The following is a 17,438-nucleotide window of genomic DNA, read 5'->3' on the forward strand; positions in this document are numbered from 1 at the left end:
GGCAATGATAATATATTTTCATTGAAAAAAAAATGATAGAAATGTGACTTAAAAAGTGGAAGCTTCTGATAATCCTTCCCCTTTTCTCTCTCTGCCCACCCCCCATTCCCACTATGCCCCTCAGCAGTCAGAGATCGGGCCTTCCAGAGTCTACAGGTGCAGGCAGCAACACGTGGGGCGGTAGTTTCTAAAGAAGGTCATGCTGTGTGTAGCGTGTGTAGTTTGTTTTTTTCCCTTAAATGATGTCTTGGACAGCTTTCCGTGTCAGTGCATACAAGCGCCTTCAGTGTCTACCATGAGCAAGTGGGCGCTGTGCTAGGGCTGGGGGTCATACTGACAAGGCACCTGCCGCCTGGAGCTTACGGTCTAGGGGAGACGGAGCTTAACAGATACACCAGAAAAGGGTCAGCTGCTCGTTTGGGTTCATCCTCGTAAGCCAAGTTCGTGGTGTCTCCCTCGCTCGGAAGTCTCCCTGAACTGGACACCTAGGAGTCAGTCACACATGTAAAAGCTGGGATATGACCAGTTCGTGAAACATGTGGATGCTCTGAGCAACATTGACCAGGGGCCCTGATGCAGGGGGCAGGTGTCCGGGTCACAGATCAGCCCTCTCTAGGCTGTGTGTGGTTCCATCACGTGGATTTCCTTAACTTCTCTTCCCAGTGGGGTAATTTATCCCAGACCATCATTGTTAACTGAAACAGATCAATGACCCCACTGTGAACACCTCCGTGTGGATGAGGTGATGGTCACCAGGAGCTGAAGCAGGCAGTGACCTCCAGTGTTTTTCCCTCTGTATTTTCCAAGGAGCAGGAAGATATGTACTTCATGAAGGGGGCCTTTGAGGAGGTCATTCGTTACTGCACCACGTACAACCACGGGGGCATCCCCCTGCCACTGACGCCGCAGCAGCAAGCCTTCTGCCAGCAGGAGGAGAAGAAGATGGGATCCCTGGGCCTGCGAGGTCAGTGGCTGTGTTCCCAGTCCTACGCTGAGTCTGCACACAATGCTCACTTCTCAAGTGTCATAACGCGTGGTCCCTGGTCAACACAATAAAGATCAGAGGGGCGTCAGAGAGAGTGCTGATGGGAGCAAAGCCAGGGTGGACCCTCCTGGGCAGATGAAACATAGGATGCCCTCCACATCCTAGCCACCAGATGACACCTGTTAACCCAGATGTACCTCATGTGTGCGAGGAGAGGTCCTGAGTTTTCTAAGAAGTGTGACCGGGCCGCCCCAGAAACGCTGATTTTCCTGATTGGTCGTCTTGCTCAAGGCTTGCTTTCAGGAAAAGCCAGGGTTCCTGTAAATGAACAGACATTTCATTTCTTGGCCATTTCCAGCTTACTGCACCAGAGCTGACACCTTCCCTGATGGGCTGAACATTAAACCTTACTCTTCCTGCTGTCATGTGCCAGCCTGTTATCAGAGAAAGCGTCTAAAAGCACTCTGGAACACGTGTACTCCCTCAGGGAAAACTGAGCAGCGTTGGCTTGCTATATTGGTTTCAATTGCCTTAGTTTTCCTTTGCAGGGGGCAAGAATTATAAATTGCTAGTAGCTCGCTGACCAGTGTCGAAGGTGAGAATGTGGCAGATCTCTGGGCCAGAGCTTCACAGGGTGGGAAGGGAGGCGTGGCACACAGATCACTGGCACACACCCCAGCATCTCCGGCACACGCCCCCAGCATCACTGGTACATGCCCCCTTCATCCCCCTGCACACACCCCCAGCATCACTGGTACTTGTCCCCAGCATCACTGGTACACGCCCCCTGCATCCCCAGCACATGCCCCCAGCATCCCTGGTACATGCCCCCTGCATCCCCAGCACACACCCCCAGCATCACTGGTACATGTTCCCAGCATCACTGTACATGTCCCCAGCATCCCTGGTACATGCCCCCTGCATCCCCAGCACACGCCCCCAGCATCACTGTACATGTCCCCAGCATCCCTGGTACATGCCCCCTGCATCACTGTACATGTCCCCAGCATCACTGGTACATGCCCCCTGCATCCCTGGCACACGCCCCCAGCATCACTGTACATGTCCCCAGCATCACTGGTACATGCCCCCTGCATCCCTGGCACACACCCCCAGCATCACTGTACATGTCCCCAGCATCACTGGTACAGCCCCCTGCATCTCCAGCACAGTTTGATGACTGAGGGGTCACAGCTGAAACTCCCTGGCCACAGCCTCCCTCCAGTATCAGTAAGGCGACAGTAAGGTCAGTTCTCACAGCACCCTCCTCGGAGCATCGCTCCTGAGCCGGGCCTGGCTTCTGTGCTACTGAAACACAGTCCTCTCGCCTGTGTTCCTCCCGCACCCTTTTCGTGACTTGATAGCTGCCACCCCAAGTCTGCTGGCAGTGACTGAGAAGGGCAGAGCAATGAGAGACAGCAGGCTGTCGGAACGTCCCATGCGGCAGCCACAGACGTTCTCCTGGCCGCTTCCCTTGGGCAGGACAACGCCACCGGTGGACAGGGTCCCATTTCTCATGGGGCATGTTGTTGCTGGCCCTGCTCCCCACCATGGGTGAGCCGTCAAAAGCTGCTGCCCTGCACGGGCCCGAGGACCCCTGGGAATATCTTCCCTTCCTGCTGTGGTCCAGGAACTTAGGGCCCCAGCCCCACATGGATGGGGTGGGGGCCAGGGCCGACGGGGGACGAAAGTTCTCCAAACCTTCCTGCTCTGTCCACAGTGCTGGCCCTGGCCTCTGGGCCCGAGCTGGGGAAGCTGACGTTTCTGGGTCTCATCGGAATCATCGACCCTCCCAGGGCTGGCGTGAAGGAAGCAGTCCAGGTTCTCTCGGAGTCGGGCTTGTCCGTGAAGATGATAACGGGGGATGCTCTGGAGACGGCCTTGGCGATAGGTACCCAGGAGGGGCAGGGGGCACGGGCCACCACCAGTGTTTATTCCTCGAGGGACCTGGTCAGCAGAGCTCACACCTGCCTTCCACGTGCTAGGGAGAGATTTCTGAGGCTCAAGGACCCACATCCCACCGCCCGAGTGGGTGTTTATCTCTCAAACATCGGCAGGTTCTCCCAAAGAGGGAAAGACCTTGTGCACACTGAGAAGCGTCTGCGTGCTCGGGCTGTCCGTCCACCCATGATCACACCTCATCTCCACAGGCCCAGTCTGTCTTGTGCCACTAGCCGTGTGCCCTTAGCAAACCAGTGAGCCACTCTGACCCTCAGGCTCTTCCTTGGCAGAGGACTGGCTCCCCCCTCCTCCTCCTACTTCATTTATTACTGTTGGGAGGGGTGTCGCACCTTGGTTTTCTTCCCCCTCTTGTCTTGAGGCAGCCTGGCACTAGGGGAAGATCCCAGCCTCTGGAATCAGACAGAAAGAACCATGGCAGGTCCAGTCTTAGCACTTACCTGCCCTGTGACCTTGGGAAAACCACCTCCCTCTGTTTCCTCATCTCTAAAGTGGGGCTCATATAAGGCCTTTGTTGCCAGTTCTGTGGATGGAATTAAGGTCACATACCATAGCAGGTGGCACCAGGGGTAAAGAATCAGCCTGCAGTGTGGGAGATGCAAGAGACGCAGGTTCGATCCCTGGGTCAGGAAGATCCCCTGGAGAAGGGAATGGTAAGCCAGTCCAGTATTCCTGCCTGGAGAATCCCATGCACAGAGGAGCCTGGCGGGCTGCAGTCCACGGGGCCGCAGGGTGGGACACGACTGAGCGCACGCACAGCATAGCAGCCACTCTCCAACTGCGTCAGTGCCAGTTTTGTTCCTGCTTTTCCCAGTGGCCAAGGCAGGGCCCAATGTCAGGCAGGCGCAGTGAGGGGCGAGGGCAGGGACCACAGGCTCAGGCCCTCAGAAGGGACCGTCCCCTTCCCGTCCCAGGAAGGAACGTCGGTCTGTGCAACGGGAAGCTGAGCGCCATGTCCGGGGAAGAGGTGGAAAGCGCCGAGCAGGGCGAGCTGGCCAAGCGCGTCGGGAAGGTGGGGTCCCCCTGGGGCTCGCCGACGGGGCGGGGCGGGGCAGCCCGTCCTCAGCACTGATGCTCTGTCCTCTCTGGCTCCGGCTCCAGGTGTCCATCTTCTACAGGACCAGCCCAAAGCACAAACTCAAAATCATCAAGGTCAGTCGTGTGCCTCTTCTGGCCCCTCGGGGCACAGCTCGAGGAGGAGGGGGTGGCGGCTCTGCTCATGGGTGGCCCAGCGGGGGCGCCAGGGTGGCTGCCCCGGCCTCTAGGGAGAGGAGAACTGGGGAGGCCCCGTGCTGCGTCCACCAAAGGCAGGGAGTGGGAACTGGGTGGTGCAAAGGGAGGAACGCAGAGGCCAGCCTCGGTTAGTTGGGTGCTTCTTGGTGTATTCCTGTATTTAACTCCAGGCCTTAGTTTCCTCATCTGTAAACTGGGGAGAATGTGAGCAATACCAGCTAATTCACAAGGCAGCAGAGAAGAGGGTGGGACGAAGCCAGCCCGTGAGGCCTTTAGCAGCCGCCTGGCCCACAGCAGTGCCCAGGAGAGAGCTGGTGTGACGGTACATCAAAAACAAGGGGGCTAGAGTGAGAGGCTCCTGCAGACGCGTGCTTTTCCTGCACACGGATGCTCTGAAAAGTTGCTCTTTAATGCTTGTGTTTTTCTCTTCTGTGTTACTTGGGGTTTTTTTAGTTCTACAGAGTGAATCTCTGTGCCAGTCATTCATCAAAGAAAATATTAATACCTATTGGGCACGACATGGATTCACGGGACAAACTGATTATTCTTTGTTAATGGTTGTCAACTGAGAAAACAACAAAAAAGCGCACTGTGAGAATTGTGAGTTAAGTTTTACTTGAGGCAGAATGAGGATGATAGCCCAGAGACAGCGCCTCAGATAGCGCTGAGGAACCGCCCCAAAGCGGGGAGGACAGCTAGAGGGACTCTGGAGCCGTGCTGACAGCACACGTTCTAGCAGAGGCTTGCTGCTAGTCACGGGGAGCAGATGTCTCTGTTGATGACTTTTTAGCGCTTTTCTGGATATGAAAGGATGTAAGAATCGAGGCTTGTAACATCCACTCCTGAAAATAGCTAGCCTGTTCTGTGGGTTTCTCCCTCACTCTTCATCTCCACACTGAGCTGCTTTTGGGGGGTGTGGAAGGTCGGCAGCTGCAGTGGCTGGTGGCTTCCTCCTTGTAGAAGCAGGTGGCCAATTTTTGTCATGGTGACAGATGACACAGGCACTGTCCCCTGTGGTCTTAGTTTAGGGCTCACCACAGCCCTGAAAAGGAGGCACTGTGATCCCACTTTGCAGATGGAAAAGCTGAGGCTGAGAGAGCCTGGTGCGGAGGGAGATGAGGGGCGACAGGAGAGAAGGGTCTGGAAGGTAGGTGCTCAGGCTGCAGCCCCCCTGGGGCTCCTCTTTCTGAAGGCTCTGCAGGAGACGGGGGCGATTGTGGCTATGACCGGGGACGGGGTGAACGACGCAGTCGCCCTCAAGTCGGCGGACATTGGCATCGCCATGGGGCAGACGGGGACAGATGTCAGCAAGGAGGCCGCCAACATGATCCTGGTGGATGACGACTTCTCGGCCATCATGTAAGCCGCCCTTCAGGCGGTTCCTTAGTCACAGAAGTGCCTGGGGTGGCGGCCCCCTGCTCTGCTGTGGTGGATGAACACGGTGTCCCCAGGCCCAGCCACCACGGAAAGCAGGGTTGGGGCCCCTTCTCCTGGGTGAATCGCCGAGGGGCAGGAGGCACTTTGGGAGTCCTGGGTGAGGGCTGGGGTCCCAGGGCTTGGATGAGAGAATGATCTGTGTGCAATCTTCGGACAGAAGGGTGATTGTGGCTGGGGGACCCGTCCCCAGGGGCTGGTGACACCTATTAGGACATCCCCCTTCTCTACTATTCCCAAGAATGCCAGCAAGGAGAAACGTTACCACTCGTGACACCATCGCTTCCCTTAGCAACTGACGGAGCTGGCTGACCCTTCCTACCCTGCCGTCTTTGTCAGTAAACGCTTTCTCCTCTCTTGCAGGAACGCAGTGGAGGAAGGCAAGGGGATTTTTCATAACATCAAGAACTTTGTCCGCTTTCAGCTGAGCACGTAAGTCCAGGCTGGCGCCCCCTAGTGGCCGGGTCTGGGAGCAGCTGGTGACCTGCCCTGTGTGCCCTGCAGGAGCATCTCTGCCTTGAGCCTCATCACGCTGTCCACCGTGTGCAACCTGCCCAACCCCCTCAACGCCATGCAGATCCTGTGGATCAACATCATCATGGACGGGCCGCCAGCGCAGAGGTGAGGCAGTGGGCTGGCGGGGACGTGCGGGGGGACATGATGAGGGGGACACACTGAGCACAGGAAGAGGCATCCGGTGGGCTGGCCGGGTGATGGCAAACTCTGCCTCAAAGGCTCTCCCTGGGCTACCTGCATTCTGGTCACTGCCTCCAAGAAGTCCTCCCTGATTACTCTAGCAGCAGCCTCCTCCCTCCCAGCCACCCTACCCTGCTTTATTTTTGCCTAGAGGAGAAACTATTTCATTGTTTATCCGATCATAATCCATCTCCCCTTTAGGATGTCAGCTTTGTGGGGGAAGGCTTTGTTCCCTGCAGGGTCCTCGGCTCTGCAGTGGTGCTCGGCACACAGCAGGCGCTTAGGGAATTAGTGGCTGGATGAGTGAGGAGGGGATGTGAGGCCAGCAGAGACAGGAGGCAGGTTGGGCTCTGGAGGTGGGGAGGCCTGCATGAGCATGCGAGGGGCTTCCCTGTATCCGAGCACAGGGTAGGTGGGGCCGCTGAAGTGTTACTGTTACTGATCTAATCATCGCCAGTGACAGCTCCATTCCCCCATGGCCAGAGGCTTACCTCTTCTCCACACTCTTCCTGGGAACGAGGTGCGAGCGCAGATGGACCCCAGCCGTATCTGCCTTGGAGGGGTCTCCCTCAGCATGCTACCTCCTTGATGACCCCACACCGCCCTGCTAGCTGATCCTATTTCAGAGTTGGCTGAAGGGGGACGAGGCCAGGCCCAAGCTGGGGTGGAAGGGTCCCGCATGTGATGCGGTGGCCAGGCGCTGTTCAGGATCATTAAGTCGGCCAAGGGCGGGCTTTTCTGTAGCCCCGCAGGTGGAGGACCTGCAGGGCTGTCCGCAGGGTCCAGGCCGTGGGGGTACCCAGGAAGGAACCGAAGGGAGCCGGGCGATGAGGGAGGGGGCAGAGGACTGAGGCGGGAGAGGCTGAGATGACCTGGAGGCACTGCCCACGCCCGCCCAGGCCTTCGACGTGGACCCTGGCGCGTCACTTCACCATGACCTTGTGCGTTCGACCTCTGCACGTCTTTTCAGTGGTTTATTTCAAAGCGTCTGGTTTTGTCCTGAGCAGCCTGGGTGTGGAGCCGGTGGACAGGGACACACTCCGGCAGCCACCGCGGAACGTCAAGGACCAGATCCTGAGCCGAGCCCTTGTCCTGCGGATCCTCCTCTCGGCCACCACCATCATCAGCGGGACCCTCTTCATCTTCTGGAAGGAGGTGAGGGCGTCCTCGCGGGCTCGGGTTAGACTCATCGGTGCAGTCCCGCCCCCGGCGCTCAGGTTCCATGGGGTCTCAGGTTCCGTGGGGCGTGGGGGAGGGCCAGCAGGCGGTGGGCGTGGGCGGAGGCGGCAGAGAAAGAAGGGGACCTGGTGCCTCTCCCGCTTGCTGTTACCCCTGGGAAGCAACCTCAGCTCTGAGAGAAACTCCTGTTTTAGTCCCAGGAGGTGGCTATTTGGGAGACCTTACCTTTTTAAAAAACTTTTATTTTATCCTGGAGTATGGCTGATTTACCAGCTGTGTAGTCTCAGGTGTACAGCAAAGTGACTCAGTTATACATGCATACGTTCACCCTTTTTCAGATTTTTTTTTTTACCTCACAGTTTATTACAGGATATTGAGTAGAGTTCCCTGTGCTGTATACAGTAAGTCCTTGTATATAAATTCATCCCAAAGTCCCAGTTTATCCCTCCACATTTCCCCTTTGGTAACCATTAAGTTCGTTTTCGAAGTCTGTGCATCTGTTTCATTAATAAATTCACTTGAATCATTTTTTTTAGATTCCACATCCAGCAACATCATATTTGTCTTTCTCTGTCCGGCTTAGTGTGATAATCTCCAGGTCCATCCATGTTGCTACACATGGCGTGATTTCATTCTTTATGACTGAGTGATACTCCATTATATAGAATATATATGCACATATACCCCACACCTTCTTTATCCATTCCTCTGCTGATGGAGACCCAGGCTGCTTCCATGTCTTGGCTATTGTGAATAGTGCTGCTACGAACATCAGGGCACATGTATCTTTTCAAATTGTGATTTTCTCCAGATATATGCCCAGGAATGGGACTGCTGGATCTTAAGGTAATTCTATTTTTAGTTTTTTAAGGAACTTCCGTACTGTTCTCCATAGTGGCTGCACTAATTTACATTCCCATCAACAGTGTAAGAGGGCTGCCCTCCTCCATACCTTCTCTAGTGTGTACAGACTTCTTGATGACAGGCATTCTGACTGGTGGGAGGTGATATCTGATTGTAGTTTTGATTTACATTTCTCTAATAATTAGCAATGTTGGGCATATTTTCATGTGCCTCTTGGCCATCTATCTGTACACCATCTTTGGAAAAATGTCTATTTTGTTCTTCTGTCCATTTTTTTATTGGGTTGTTTGTATATTTTGGAGATTGATTCCTTATTGGTTGCTTCAGTTGAAAATATTTTCTCCCATTCTGAGGGTTGTGTTTTCTTTCTTGAAATACAGAATTTCATTTAGAAACTAAAGTAGAAAAAAAAAATCCTGCCAAGAAATACCAGGTGGAAAATGCAAGCTTCCAATAAAATGCAATTTTAGGGCAACAGAAGTCTAAAAGGCCACAAAAGAGAAATAGCACTGCTGTGATTTGAACAATGGCTACTTATATTTTGGGGCACTGTTACGCGGAATCTGGATCTTTCTCTGCATTCCACACAGAGCATGCATTACACAACAACTTTATCATAAAACACCTGCTTGTTACACACATTTTAGGACAAGCTGCCACCAGAAACAAATCAATAGCAATACATCAGGGACCGAGCAATCTCAGTAGTGGGTGAGGTTGCAGAATTCTGCCAAATGAAGGAATATAATAGGCTGTGAGCAAAGCAAATGGGGGAGTTAAGAAAGGAAATATTTTAAATGTTAATAATTAATTCAGACATTGTACTAAGTATTGTGCAAAAGAAAATTAACATGTCTATCTCCAAAGCGATTAGTGCACCGGCAAAGGGTTCCGAGCACAGTGGAGGGCTGTGGACAGCACGCACCAAGAACGCCCAGCCTTGTGGGGGAGCGCTGGTCTTCCCTGCTCACTCCCTTTTGACAGAGGTCCAGAAAGAACTGGCAGCACCATCACCCTGCCTGCTGAGCCTCCGCTCCAAGCGGCAAACTGTAAGGCGAGAAAGAGAGGCTAGTCCCCAAGGGGAGCAGAGATCACTGTACGCTTCTAAGACAGGAAGATGGGCCATGACTCCCATTCAAATCCCAGAGACGGGGGCCAAGTCCCCAGAAGTAGCTGTTAAGACTTGAAAACTGGACACTCCTCATTGCATGGAAATATCAAGGACAACTGGAAAAGTCCTCAGAGGAATGTTCTGTGAGAATCCAGCTCCTGGAAGTAGCACTAGAACATCCGCTTGACCGGTGTAAGACAGACATCTAGTGGGACGCTGCGGCATAGCTCAGGGCGCTCAGCTCTGTGATGACCTAGCCGGGGAGGACGGTGGTTCAGGAGCGAGGCAGTGTGCGCATACTCACGGCCGATTCACGGCGCTGTACAGCAGAAATCAACACAACACTGTTCAGCAATTATCCTCCAATTAAAAACACACGGGAAAGAAATTCAAGCTCTTGGACTCAGGGTCTCAGGGCTTGAAAGCCCGCCCTGTATTCATCCAGGCAACGAAGCCTCTTGCATCTCAGCAGGAATGCCGTTGGTCAAGGACACTAAAATGGCTTTACGAAGTGACAGACTTACCGTTTGGACCAAGGTCTGCTGGCCTGAGGGTCAGCCAGCCCTGGGAGGCCTGGGCCAGCAGGTGCCAAAGCTTCCAGGTTCGGGCCCTTCCTTCCTGGATGACTGTCAAGCTCACAAAAGCCCCTGCTGTGTTACATTTCGCACGCTGAAGCAAGTTTAGGGAGCCCCCACGTGTTTATTTTCGTTGTTACTTTCATTAGGGAGGATCAGAGAAAGTGTTGCTGTGGTTTACGTCAAGTGTTCTTCCTGTTCCCCTCTCGGATTTTTACAGTATCCAGTCTTACATTTAGGTCTTTAATCCATTTTGAGTTTCTCTCTGTGTGTGGTGTTAGAGAATGTTCTGATTTCACCCTTACCTGTAGCCATCCAGTCTGAAGAGACTGTCTTTTCTCCTCTGTAGGCAGGGGGTTCTTTCCATGGGTCACCTTTCTGTGGCCCCGCAGGTTCAGGCTGAGAGAGCCAGTGACCTAGGTAGAGAATCAGGCAGGCGTGTGAGGCAGGCACCCGATCGCCTGTGTGCAGGAGAGGGGCTGGCCAGGACGCTGGATCACCCCCGCTTCTCAGCTTTTCTCGAGCGTGCCCCCATCCCACCCCAAGAGGCGCGGATTGCCTCCTTCCTGCATCCTGACCTCGGGAAGGTGGAGAGGCCCCACCTTTGCCCAGCCCAGGCGCTCGGCCAGGCGCAGGTTCTAACACAGCGGTCCCGAGAGCGGGGTCCCCGTTTCCCCCGCACCTCCCCACCCCGTGCACTCCTGTTCCAGATGCCCGAGGACAAGGCAAGCACGCCACGCACCACAACCATGGCCTTCACCTGCTTCGTGCTCTTCGACCTCTTCAACGCCTTGACCTGCCGCTCCCAGGTGAGCCCCCGGCAGGACGGGATCGCAGCCTCCCGGCCGATTGCTCTGGCGGCTCGTGTGCGCTGACTGTGCCCTTCTCCGCAGACCAAGCTGATCTTCGAGATCGGCTTCCTCCGGAACCGTACGTTCCTCTACTCCGTGCTCGGCTCCATCCTGGGACAGCTGGCCGTCATTTACACGCCGCCCCTGCAGAGGGTCTTCCAGACAGAGAGCCTGGGGGCGCTGGGTGAGTGGGAGGGCTCATGGGGGCCGTCCTCACTGCCTGCCTGGGGCGTGAAGTCCCCTCGAGGGGCCATCCTGTCCCCAGGGGACTGGGCTTGTGCCTGAACATGAGCACTGGGCAGGAGGGGGGCATGCCTCGAAACTCAGAGGCTGGAGTCCCTGCTGGGAGTCGGGGCGGGGGGGGCAGAGGGGTTGCAACACCCTGGCCAGCCCCCTCCCCATTCCAGGACAGGAGGCCCTGAGCGGGTGCAGAGAGGCCCCAGGGCAGCCGGATGGACCACGGTCTATGCTGGCTCAGCCTCTGACATGCTGCCCGGGCCTAGGAGTGTCAGCCCACCAGGGGCTGTGATGGGGCCTGTGTGACAGGGACCCCGCTTACCTGGAGACTGGACTGGGCCAGCCGGCAGTTCCTGCTGAGAAGGCCATACGTAGAGACCGCGGCCTTCCTGGTCCCAAGCGCACCCGCCTCGGGGCAGAGCCCTGGGCATGCTCCCCTGCGTCCTCCCCAGGCTTCTGGCAGCCCCACCGTCTTTCCGTGAAAGCTGTGCGAGGTGGCTGGGCCTCCTGTGCCTGAAACCCTGAGCGGAGGGAACAGAGAGGGAGGAAGAGGCCTGAGGAGCAGCAGTGAGCAGAGCCTGTGTGGGGAGGGCTCCGGGGTGACACCGGCCCAGCTTTGCACTGGGGACCTCAGATCCCAGCGGGCAAGGAGGCTGGTGCGACTGCCAGCCCTGCCCAGGATCCGAGGACCATAAAACCATCGGTTGTGTCTGAGGTGGTGGAGACAAGGATGCTAGACACCTGGGGACTCAGTTTTTCTTCCCTGAAATCTGAAAAGCAGGGTCACTGGGAGTGCAGACAAAAGAAAAAAACAATGTTTTTACAGCTATTTCCATCCACTGGGAATTCCATCAGGTTACCTTGTGTAAAGAAGTGCGAGATCTGTGCCAGGCACCACGGCTGTCTCGAATCTTCGACAACAGGGAGCCAAGCAGAGGCTCGGGGGCCAGGCCACCTGGATGAGTCAGGGTGGGGCTGGACTGGGAGCCACGGTCTGGGGCGTCTGCCCCAGGAAGGCTCTCTTTACAGCCGAAGTTGGCAGGCCTGCTGCCCAGCTCTGGTGTTTAGTCTCTCGGTCGTGTCTGACTCTTTGCAACCCCGTGGACTGTATGTAGCCCTCCAGGCTCCTCTGTCCATGGGATTTTTCCAGGCAGGAATATGGGAGTGGGTTGCCATTTCCTTCTCCAGGGGATCTCTCCGGCCCTCATCTCCTGCATTGCAGGCGGATTCTTTACCGCTGAGCCACCAGGGAAGCCCAGATCAGAGCCGCCCACGCAGAACAGTAGGTCCTGGTGGAGCTGGCTCTGCAGTGTTCTGCATCCCGGGCTGGAGAGATCTCTGCCCCCTCGGGGGGCATGGACAGTCGGGCCCTCAGCTCCTGCGTCCTGGCCCCTCACCTCTGTCTGCAACTGCCCAAAACTAGAGGACAGAGCTCCGTGGCCACGCCAGGCATTGTGCCAGTGCCAGGCATCGAGGGGCTAGGGACCAGAGGGTAGGCCGTGCACTCTCTGACCTTTTCCTCTTTTTGTCTGTTGGCAGATCTATTGCTTTTAACCGGATTGGCCTCGTCCGTGTTCATCTTGTCAGAGCTCTTCAAGCTATGTGAAAAGTTCTGCTGCAGAGCCCAGAAGGCCCAGACCCCCCAGGAAGATGTATAGTGGACCCTGACCCGTGGAAAGGCCCCCAAATCTCTTATTTTTATGTGACTGTGGCCCTCCGCCTGCCCCGTCCCTCTGAGAGGTGTCTGGGGACATGACAGCATCAGGCCCGCTCAGCTGGCTATTCCTGGGGAGCCGGTGGGGAGTGCAGGCCCAGCCCTGAGTCCTTGGTCCCCGGGTGCATCCGCCGCTCCGTGCTGCCGGGCCCCGGACCGGACCGTGAGGAGCCAGCACTATTTATTAAATGACGGTGATTTTTATGCACCGCGTCTGGCTCCATATTTGTGCCACAGCTCGGTGCCGCGCAGCCCCTGGCAGGAGGGGACATGGGGTGGGGGGCGAGGACAGAGGAGCAGGCGCAGGGTCTGGGCTTCTGGTCACTCTGCCCGTGTCCTCATCCACGAAATGGGGGCTCTGGCTATCTTTAACGGTGATGCCAGGGGGCCGATGATTATTCTGTTGGCTTTAATCCGCACTTATCTACAAGTGGCCAAGAGGGGAATGTACAGCCTTGTGTTCGTGACCCCGGAGCATGTGGCGAGAGCCAGTCACAGCCTGAGCAGCCTCAGCGGAGAGGGCCTGGGCTTCTGAAGCTGAGCAGGGTGTGACCTCTGCCCCCAGAACCAGGACTTCCCACAGCCTGAGCCCCAAGACTGGCTTTGTTGGTGGTGGGTTTTTTTTTTGGCCACACTGTGTGGCAGGCGGGATCTTAGTTCCCTCCAAGGGATGGAACCCACGCCCACCGCAATGGAAGCGCAGAGTCCCAACCACTGGACCGCCAGGCGAGCCCCCAAGACTGCTCTCAGCACACGCCCACCCTTGCAGCTGAAAGATGGCAGAGAGGTCTGCAGCCAGGCAGAACCAACCACGGGGAACCAGAAACGGAACTCCGCCTGCCGTGCAATGCGGCCACAGCTGTGACCCCCCCCTCCCTCAGGGCTTTCCAGAGAAATCAAACCACAGGAGGAGAGCAGAGAAAGAGAGAAGGACATTTGTGTTAAGTAATTAATTAGCTCACCTGGTTGTTGGGGCTGGTGAGACCGACGTCTCCAGGGCAGGCCAGAGGCTTGGGCAGGAGTTGGCACTGCCCTGTCCCTGACCACTGGTCTGGGGGCTAGGCTTCCACTCTCTCACTGCCGCAACCTGACCTCCATCGCTGGCTGGGAACCGAAACCCTGCTTAAGCTGCTGCAGGCTGAGGTCACCTGAGGTCACTTCAAGTCAAGTCAAGAAAGAGAAGGATGCATCATTATTAATAAAATTCAGAAAGAATTTTCTGATAACAAGAGAAAAAAAGAAAGGTCTAGAAATCAGAAAGGAAGGGAAATTATCCTTATTTCCAGGTATGCCATCATACTAGGTGCAATCAACACAGTGTACACTTCAAACTGGACAATCTTGTATGTCAATTACATCTCAGTAAAGCTGGAGGGAAAAAAAGAGAAGTCACACAGCCAAAACATAATAGAAAGATGCTTTACAGTGCCAGGGGAAAATGTCAAAATATCTTAAAAAAAAAAAGCAACAACAATCCTTTGAAAATTAAGGCAAAATATTTTTTTCAGACAAAAAAAAAAAAAAAAAGACCCTAATAGCTACAGGCCTGCAGAGAATCGTGGATAATCAGAAGCAGTGACCAGCAGTGGTTCTCGGTGTGCGGCTCCCCACACCAGCCATCAGGAAGGATCAATTGGGAATTTATGAGCAATGTCAACTCTCGATCCCTACCCACAACTGCTAAACTAAACTCTGGGGGTGAATTATATTCCCTCTTTTATATAAAAGTGTTCAAATGTAAATGAAAGTTTTTTCAAAAGAAAGAAGACTAGGAATATGAACCCTAGATTTCATTCTGATTAACCCTATGGACAGAGGAGTCCATGGGGTCACAGAGAGTCAGACACAACTGAGCGACCAACACACAACACACACACACACACACACACACCCACCCCCCTTAATTAGTTGTGTGATCCTGGCCAAGTCACTTCATTACAGTACCTTAACTCTTGGTGACTTAGAAATTATAACTGATAAAATGATAACGATAAAACTTATTGTGTCTCACTGTATGCCTAGAATTCTACCAAGTGGTACAAAGGAACAAAGGACTGTTCTCCAGGCATCAGGGTTGGGGCGTGGGGGCAGGAGGAAAGGCAATATAGTTTCTGGAGAAACCATCGACTATTATAGAGAAGATATCTCCCCAACGGCTCGTCGGGTGAAGAATCCGCCTGCAATGCAGGAGACTCAAGTTCCATCCCTGGGTCGGGAAGACCCTAGAGAAGGAAATGACAACCCATTCCAGTATTCTTGCCTGGGAGAATTCCACGGACAAAGGAGCCTTGCAGGCTACAGTCGAATTGGTCACACGAGAGTTGGACTCAACTGAGCAACTAAACACACAGGTAGAGAAGAAAACTGTCCCTTCGTTCCACCATGAAGAAGTAACACATTAAGATCTTGGTATATATTTATATACCCCCCAGACATTTTACTATCTACATGGTCTTTTAAAGAAAAAATAAAAACTTGACTATTCTGTTAAAAAAAAAAAAAAAGGTGGGGGGACTCGAGGTGATCCTGATGTGGGCTCAAGGTCGAGAACCACTGGGTAAAAGAACTCAGCAACGTGACTGGGCACAAAACTATGTTGAAAGCCTCCCAGTATTCAGTCATTGGTTTGGGGGATGGGCGAGAGCCCAGTCCCAGAGCCAGCAATGACAACAAAGTTACGTAGCAAACTTGGATGTTCCTGTTCTTCGAGAGGAAGAAGCAGCGTCAGCCAGTGTCAGTTCTGCCTACGTGCATCAGTGCATGTGGGATCTTACTTCCCTGACCAGGGGTCAGACCTATGTTCCTACAGGGGAACCATGGAGTCTTAACCACTGGACGGCCAGGAAAGTCCCCATCAAACATTTTAGATGTAGTCAAAGTGCTACCAAAGGTCAGACAGAATTAAGCATTTGAAGGGGGAAAACGAAAGGTAGTAACAGAAATAGCTTTTACATCTTTTTATCATAAAAGTGAATCACTTTGCTGTACATCTAAAACTTAACACCACACTCTAAATCAACTACAGTTCAATATAAAGTAAAAAAATGTTAAAGAGAATAAAACAATTTTTTAAAAGGAAATACATTTTGGATGGAGCAAAGATTTAGGAGAAGGCTAGAAAGCACAGCAGTAGTAGAAAACGGTTTTTGAGCAGCAGGTACACAAAAGCTAAATTTTAATAGTTGGTGAAAACATGGCCAATGGGCACTCCAGGTCTCAAAGGTATAAACTGAGCTTGAAAGAGGTGTCTTAGTTTGTTAATATCTAGATAAAAAAGCATGTACCTTTTGATCCAGTAACTTGGCTTCGAAAGGTGCATCCTCCAGACAGAACCACAGAAAGACGAGCATAAATTATGTTCCCTCCAGCGGCAAACAGTTGCAGACAGACCGTTCCCAAGCCGGGGATAGTTGAACGCCGGAAGGAACGGGGCATCCATCTCACGGGACGTCACACAGTTGGGGAGAACAAAGGGGGAGATACAGAGCCATTTCTACCCAAAAAAGGTGAGGGACAGACCAGGGTGTGTAACACCTTACCTCTAGGGAAAAAAAGGCTAGAGGGGCACAGGAGTTAGACTTAGCTTTCAGGCTACATTCTTTGGTATTTTGACCTCTTTTGCCACGTATGCATAAGCTAATCTTTTAATCAGAAAATATAGTGGGTCCATCAACAGATGAATGGATAAAGAAGGTGTGTGTGTGTGTGTGTGTGTGTGTGTGTGTGTGAGATGGAATACTGCTCACCCATAAAAACACCATGAAGTTCTGCCATTTGCGGCAACATGGATGGACTTGGAGGGCATTGTACCAACTGAAGTCAGACAAAGATAAATACGGTCTGGTATCGCTTATACATGAAATCTAAGAAATAAACTACCGAGTCAAACAAACAAGCAGCAGACTCACAAATACAGAGAACAAACTAGGGGTTACCAGTGGAGCGGGCAATAGAGGGGGCTGGGGGAAAATTATGGGGTTACAAAATCATGTGTGTGAAACTTTTGAAACTTGTAAAGCACCAGAGAATGTAAGCGCTGGAGAAGGAAATGGCAACCCACTCCAGTGTTCTTGCCTGGAGAATCCCAGGGACGGCGGAGCCTGGTGGGCAGCTGCCATCTATGGGATCGCACAGAGTTGGACACGACTGAAGCGACTTAACAGCAGCAGAGAATTGAAGGAAGCATCCTTCCTTCAATCAATAGAAAGAAATAATTTTCTGAAAAATAACTATGGTGGGAAAAAAGTTAACAACAGCCATGCTTTGAAAAGTTGTTTAAAAAGTTCTGTTGTTTAAAAGCCATGTGTTAAAAAGTTAACACAGCGCTTTTCAGCTCTTCCTTCCAGCACCTTCAGGGACCCTGATCTGTCTCCTGATAAGGGAGGGAGGCCGCCTCCCATACAACCGGAATTTTTATCCCCTTTTTATCAAAGAACAAATTCCTCATGTGTTAAAACTAGCACTGCAGGTTTCCCAGGCCCAGGAGGGGTGTGGTTCCTCTGGTCACTGGTCACTGTGCACAGGCCCTCAGCTCATGGGGTCCCATGGCTGCCCCATGCCCACGTGCCCTCCACAAGGGCACGTCCCCTGGGTTACCAAG

At 53.5% G+C, this 17,438-nt stretch overlaps 1 protein-coding gene across 1 annotated transcript in view; it reads left to right on the forward strand.

The window, feature by feature from the left end:
- The window catches only part of ATP2C2 (ATPase secretory pathway Ca2+ transporting 2), a 53,757-nt gene extending 40,830 nt beyond the window's left edge, over nucleotides 1-12,927 (forward strand). The window contains exons 14-24 of the mRNA XM_068992457.1: nucleotides 808-964; nucleotides 2,706-2,876; nucleotides 3,859-3,956; nucleotides 4,046-4,096; nucleotides 5,370-5,536; nucleotides 5,975-6,043; nucleotides 6,116-6,232; nucleotides 7,315-7,462; nucleotides 10,747-10,845; nucleotides 10,930-11,071; nucleotides 12,664-12,927. Coding sequence (XP_068848558.1) covers nucleotides 808-964; nucleotides 2,706-2,876; nucleotides 3,859-3,956; nucleotides 4,046-4,096; nucleotides 5,370-5,536; nucleotides 5,975-6,043; nucleotides 6,116-6,232; nucleotides 7,315-7,462; nucleotides 10,747-10,845; nucleotides 10,930-11,071; nucleotides 12,664-12,782 — 1,338 coding nt within the window. The 3' untranslated portion in view covers nucleotides 12,783-12,927. The remainder of the gene's footprint in view (nucleotides 1-807; nucleotides 965-2,705; nucleotides 2,877-3,858; nucleotides 3,957-4,045; nucleotides 4,097-5,369; nucleotides 5,537-5,974; nucleotides 6,044-6,115; nucleotides 6,233-7,314; nucleotides 7,463-10,746; nucleotides 10,846-10,929; nucleotides 11,072-12,663) is intronic.
- The last annotated feature ends 4,511 nt before the right edge of the window (nucleotides 12,928-17,438 follow it).

This window comes from Capricornis sumatraensis, chromosome 20 (genome assembly GCF_032405125.1).
Source record: "Capricornis sumatraensis isolate serow.1 chromosome 20, serow.2, whole genome shotgun sequence".
Taxonomy (NCBI): domain Eukaryota; kingdom Metazoa; phylum Chordata; class Mammalia; order Artiodactyla; family Bovidae; genus Capricornis; species Capricornis sumatraensis.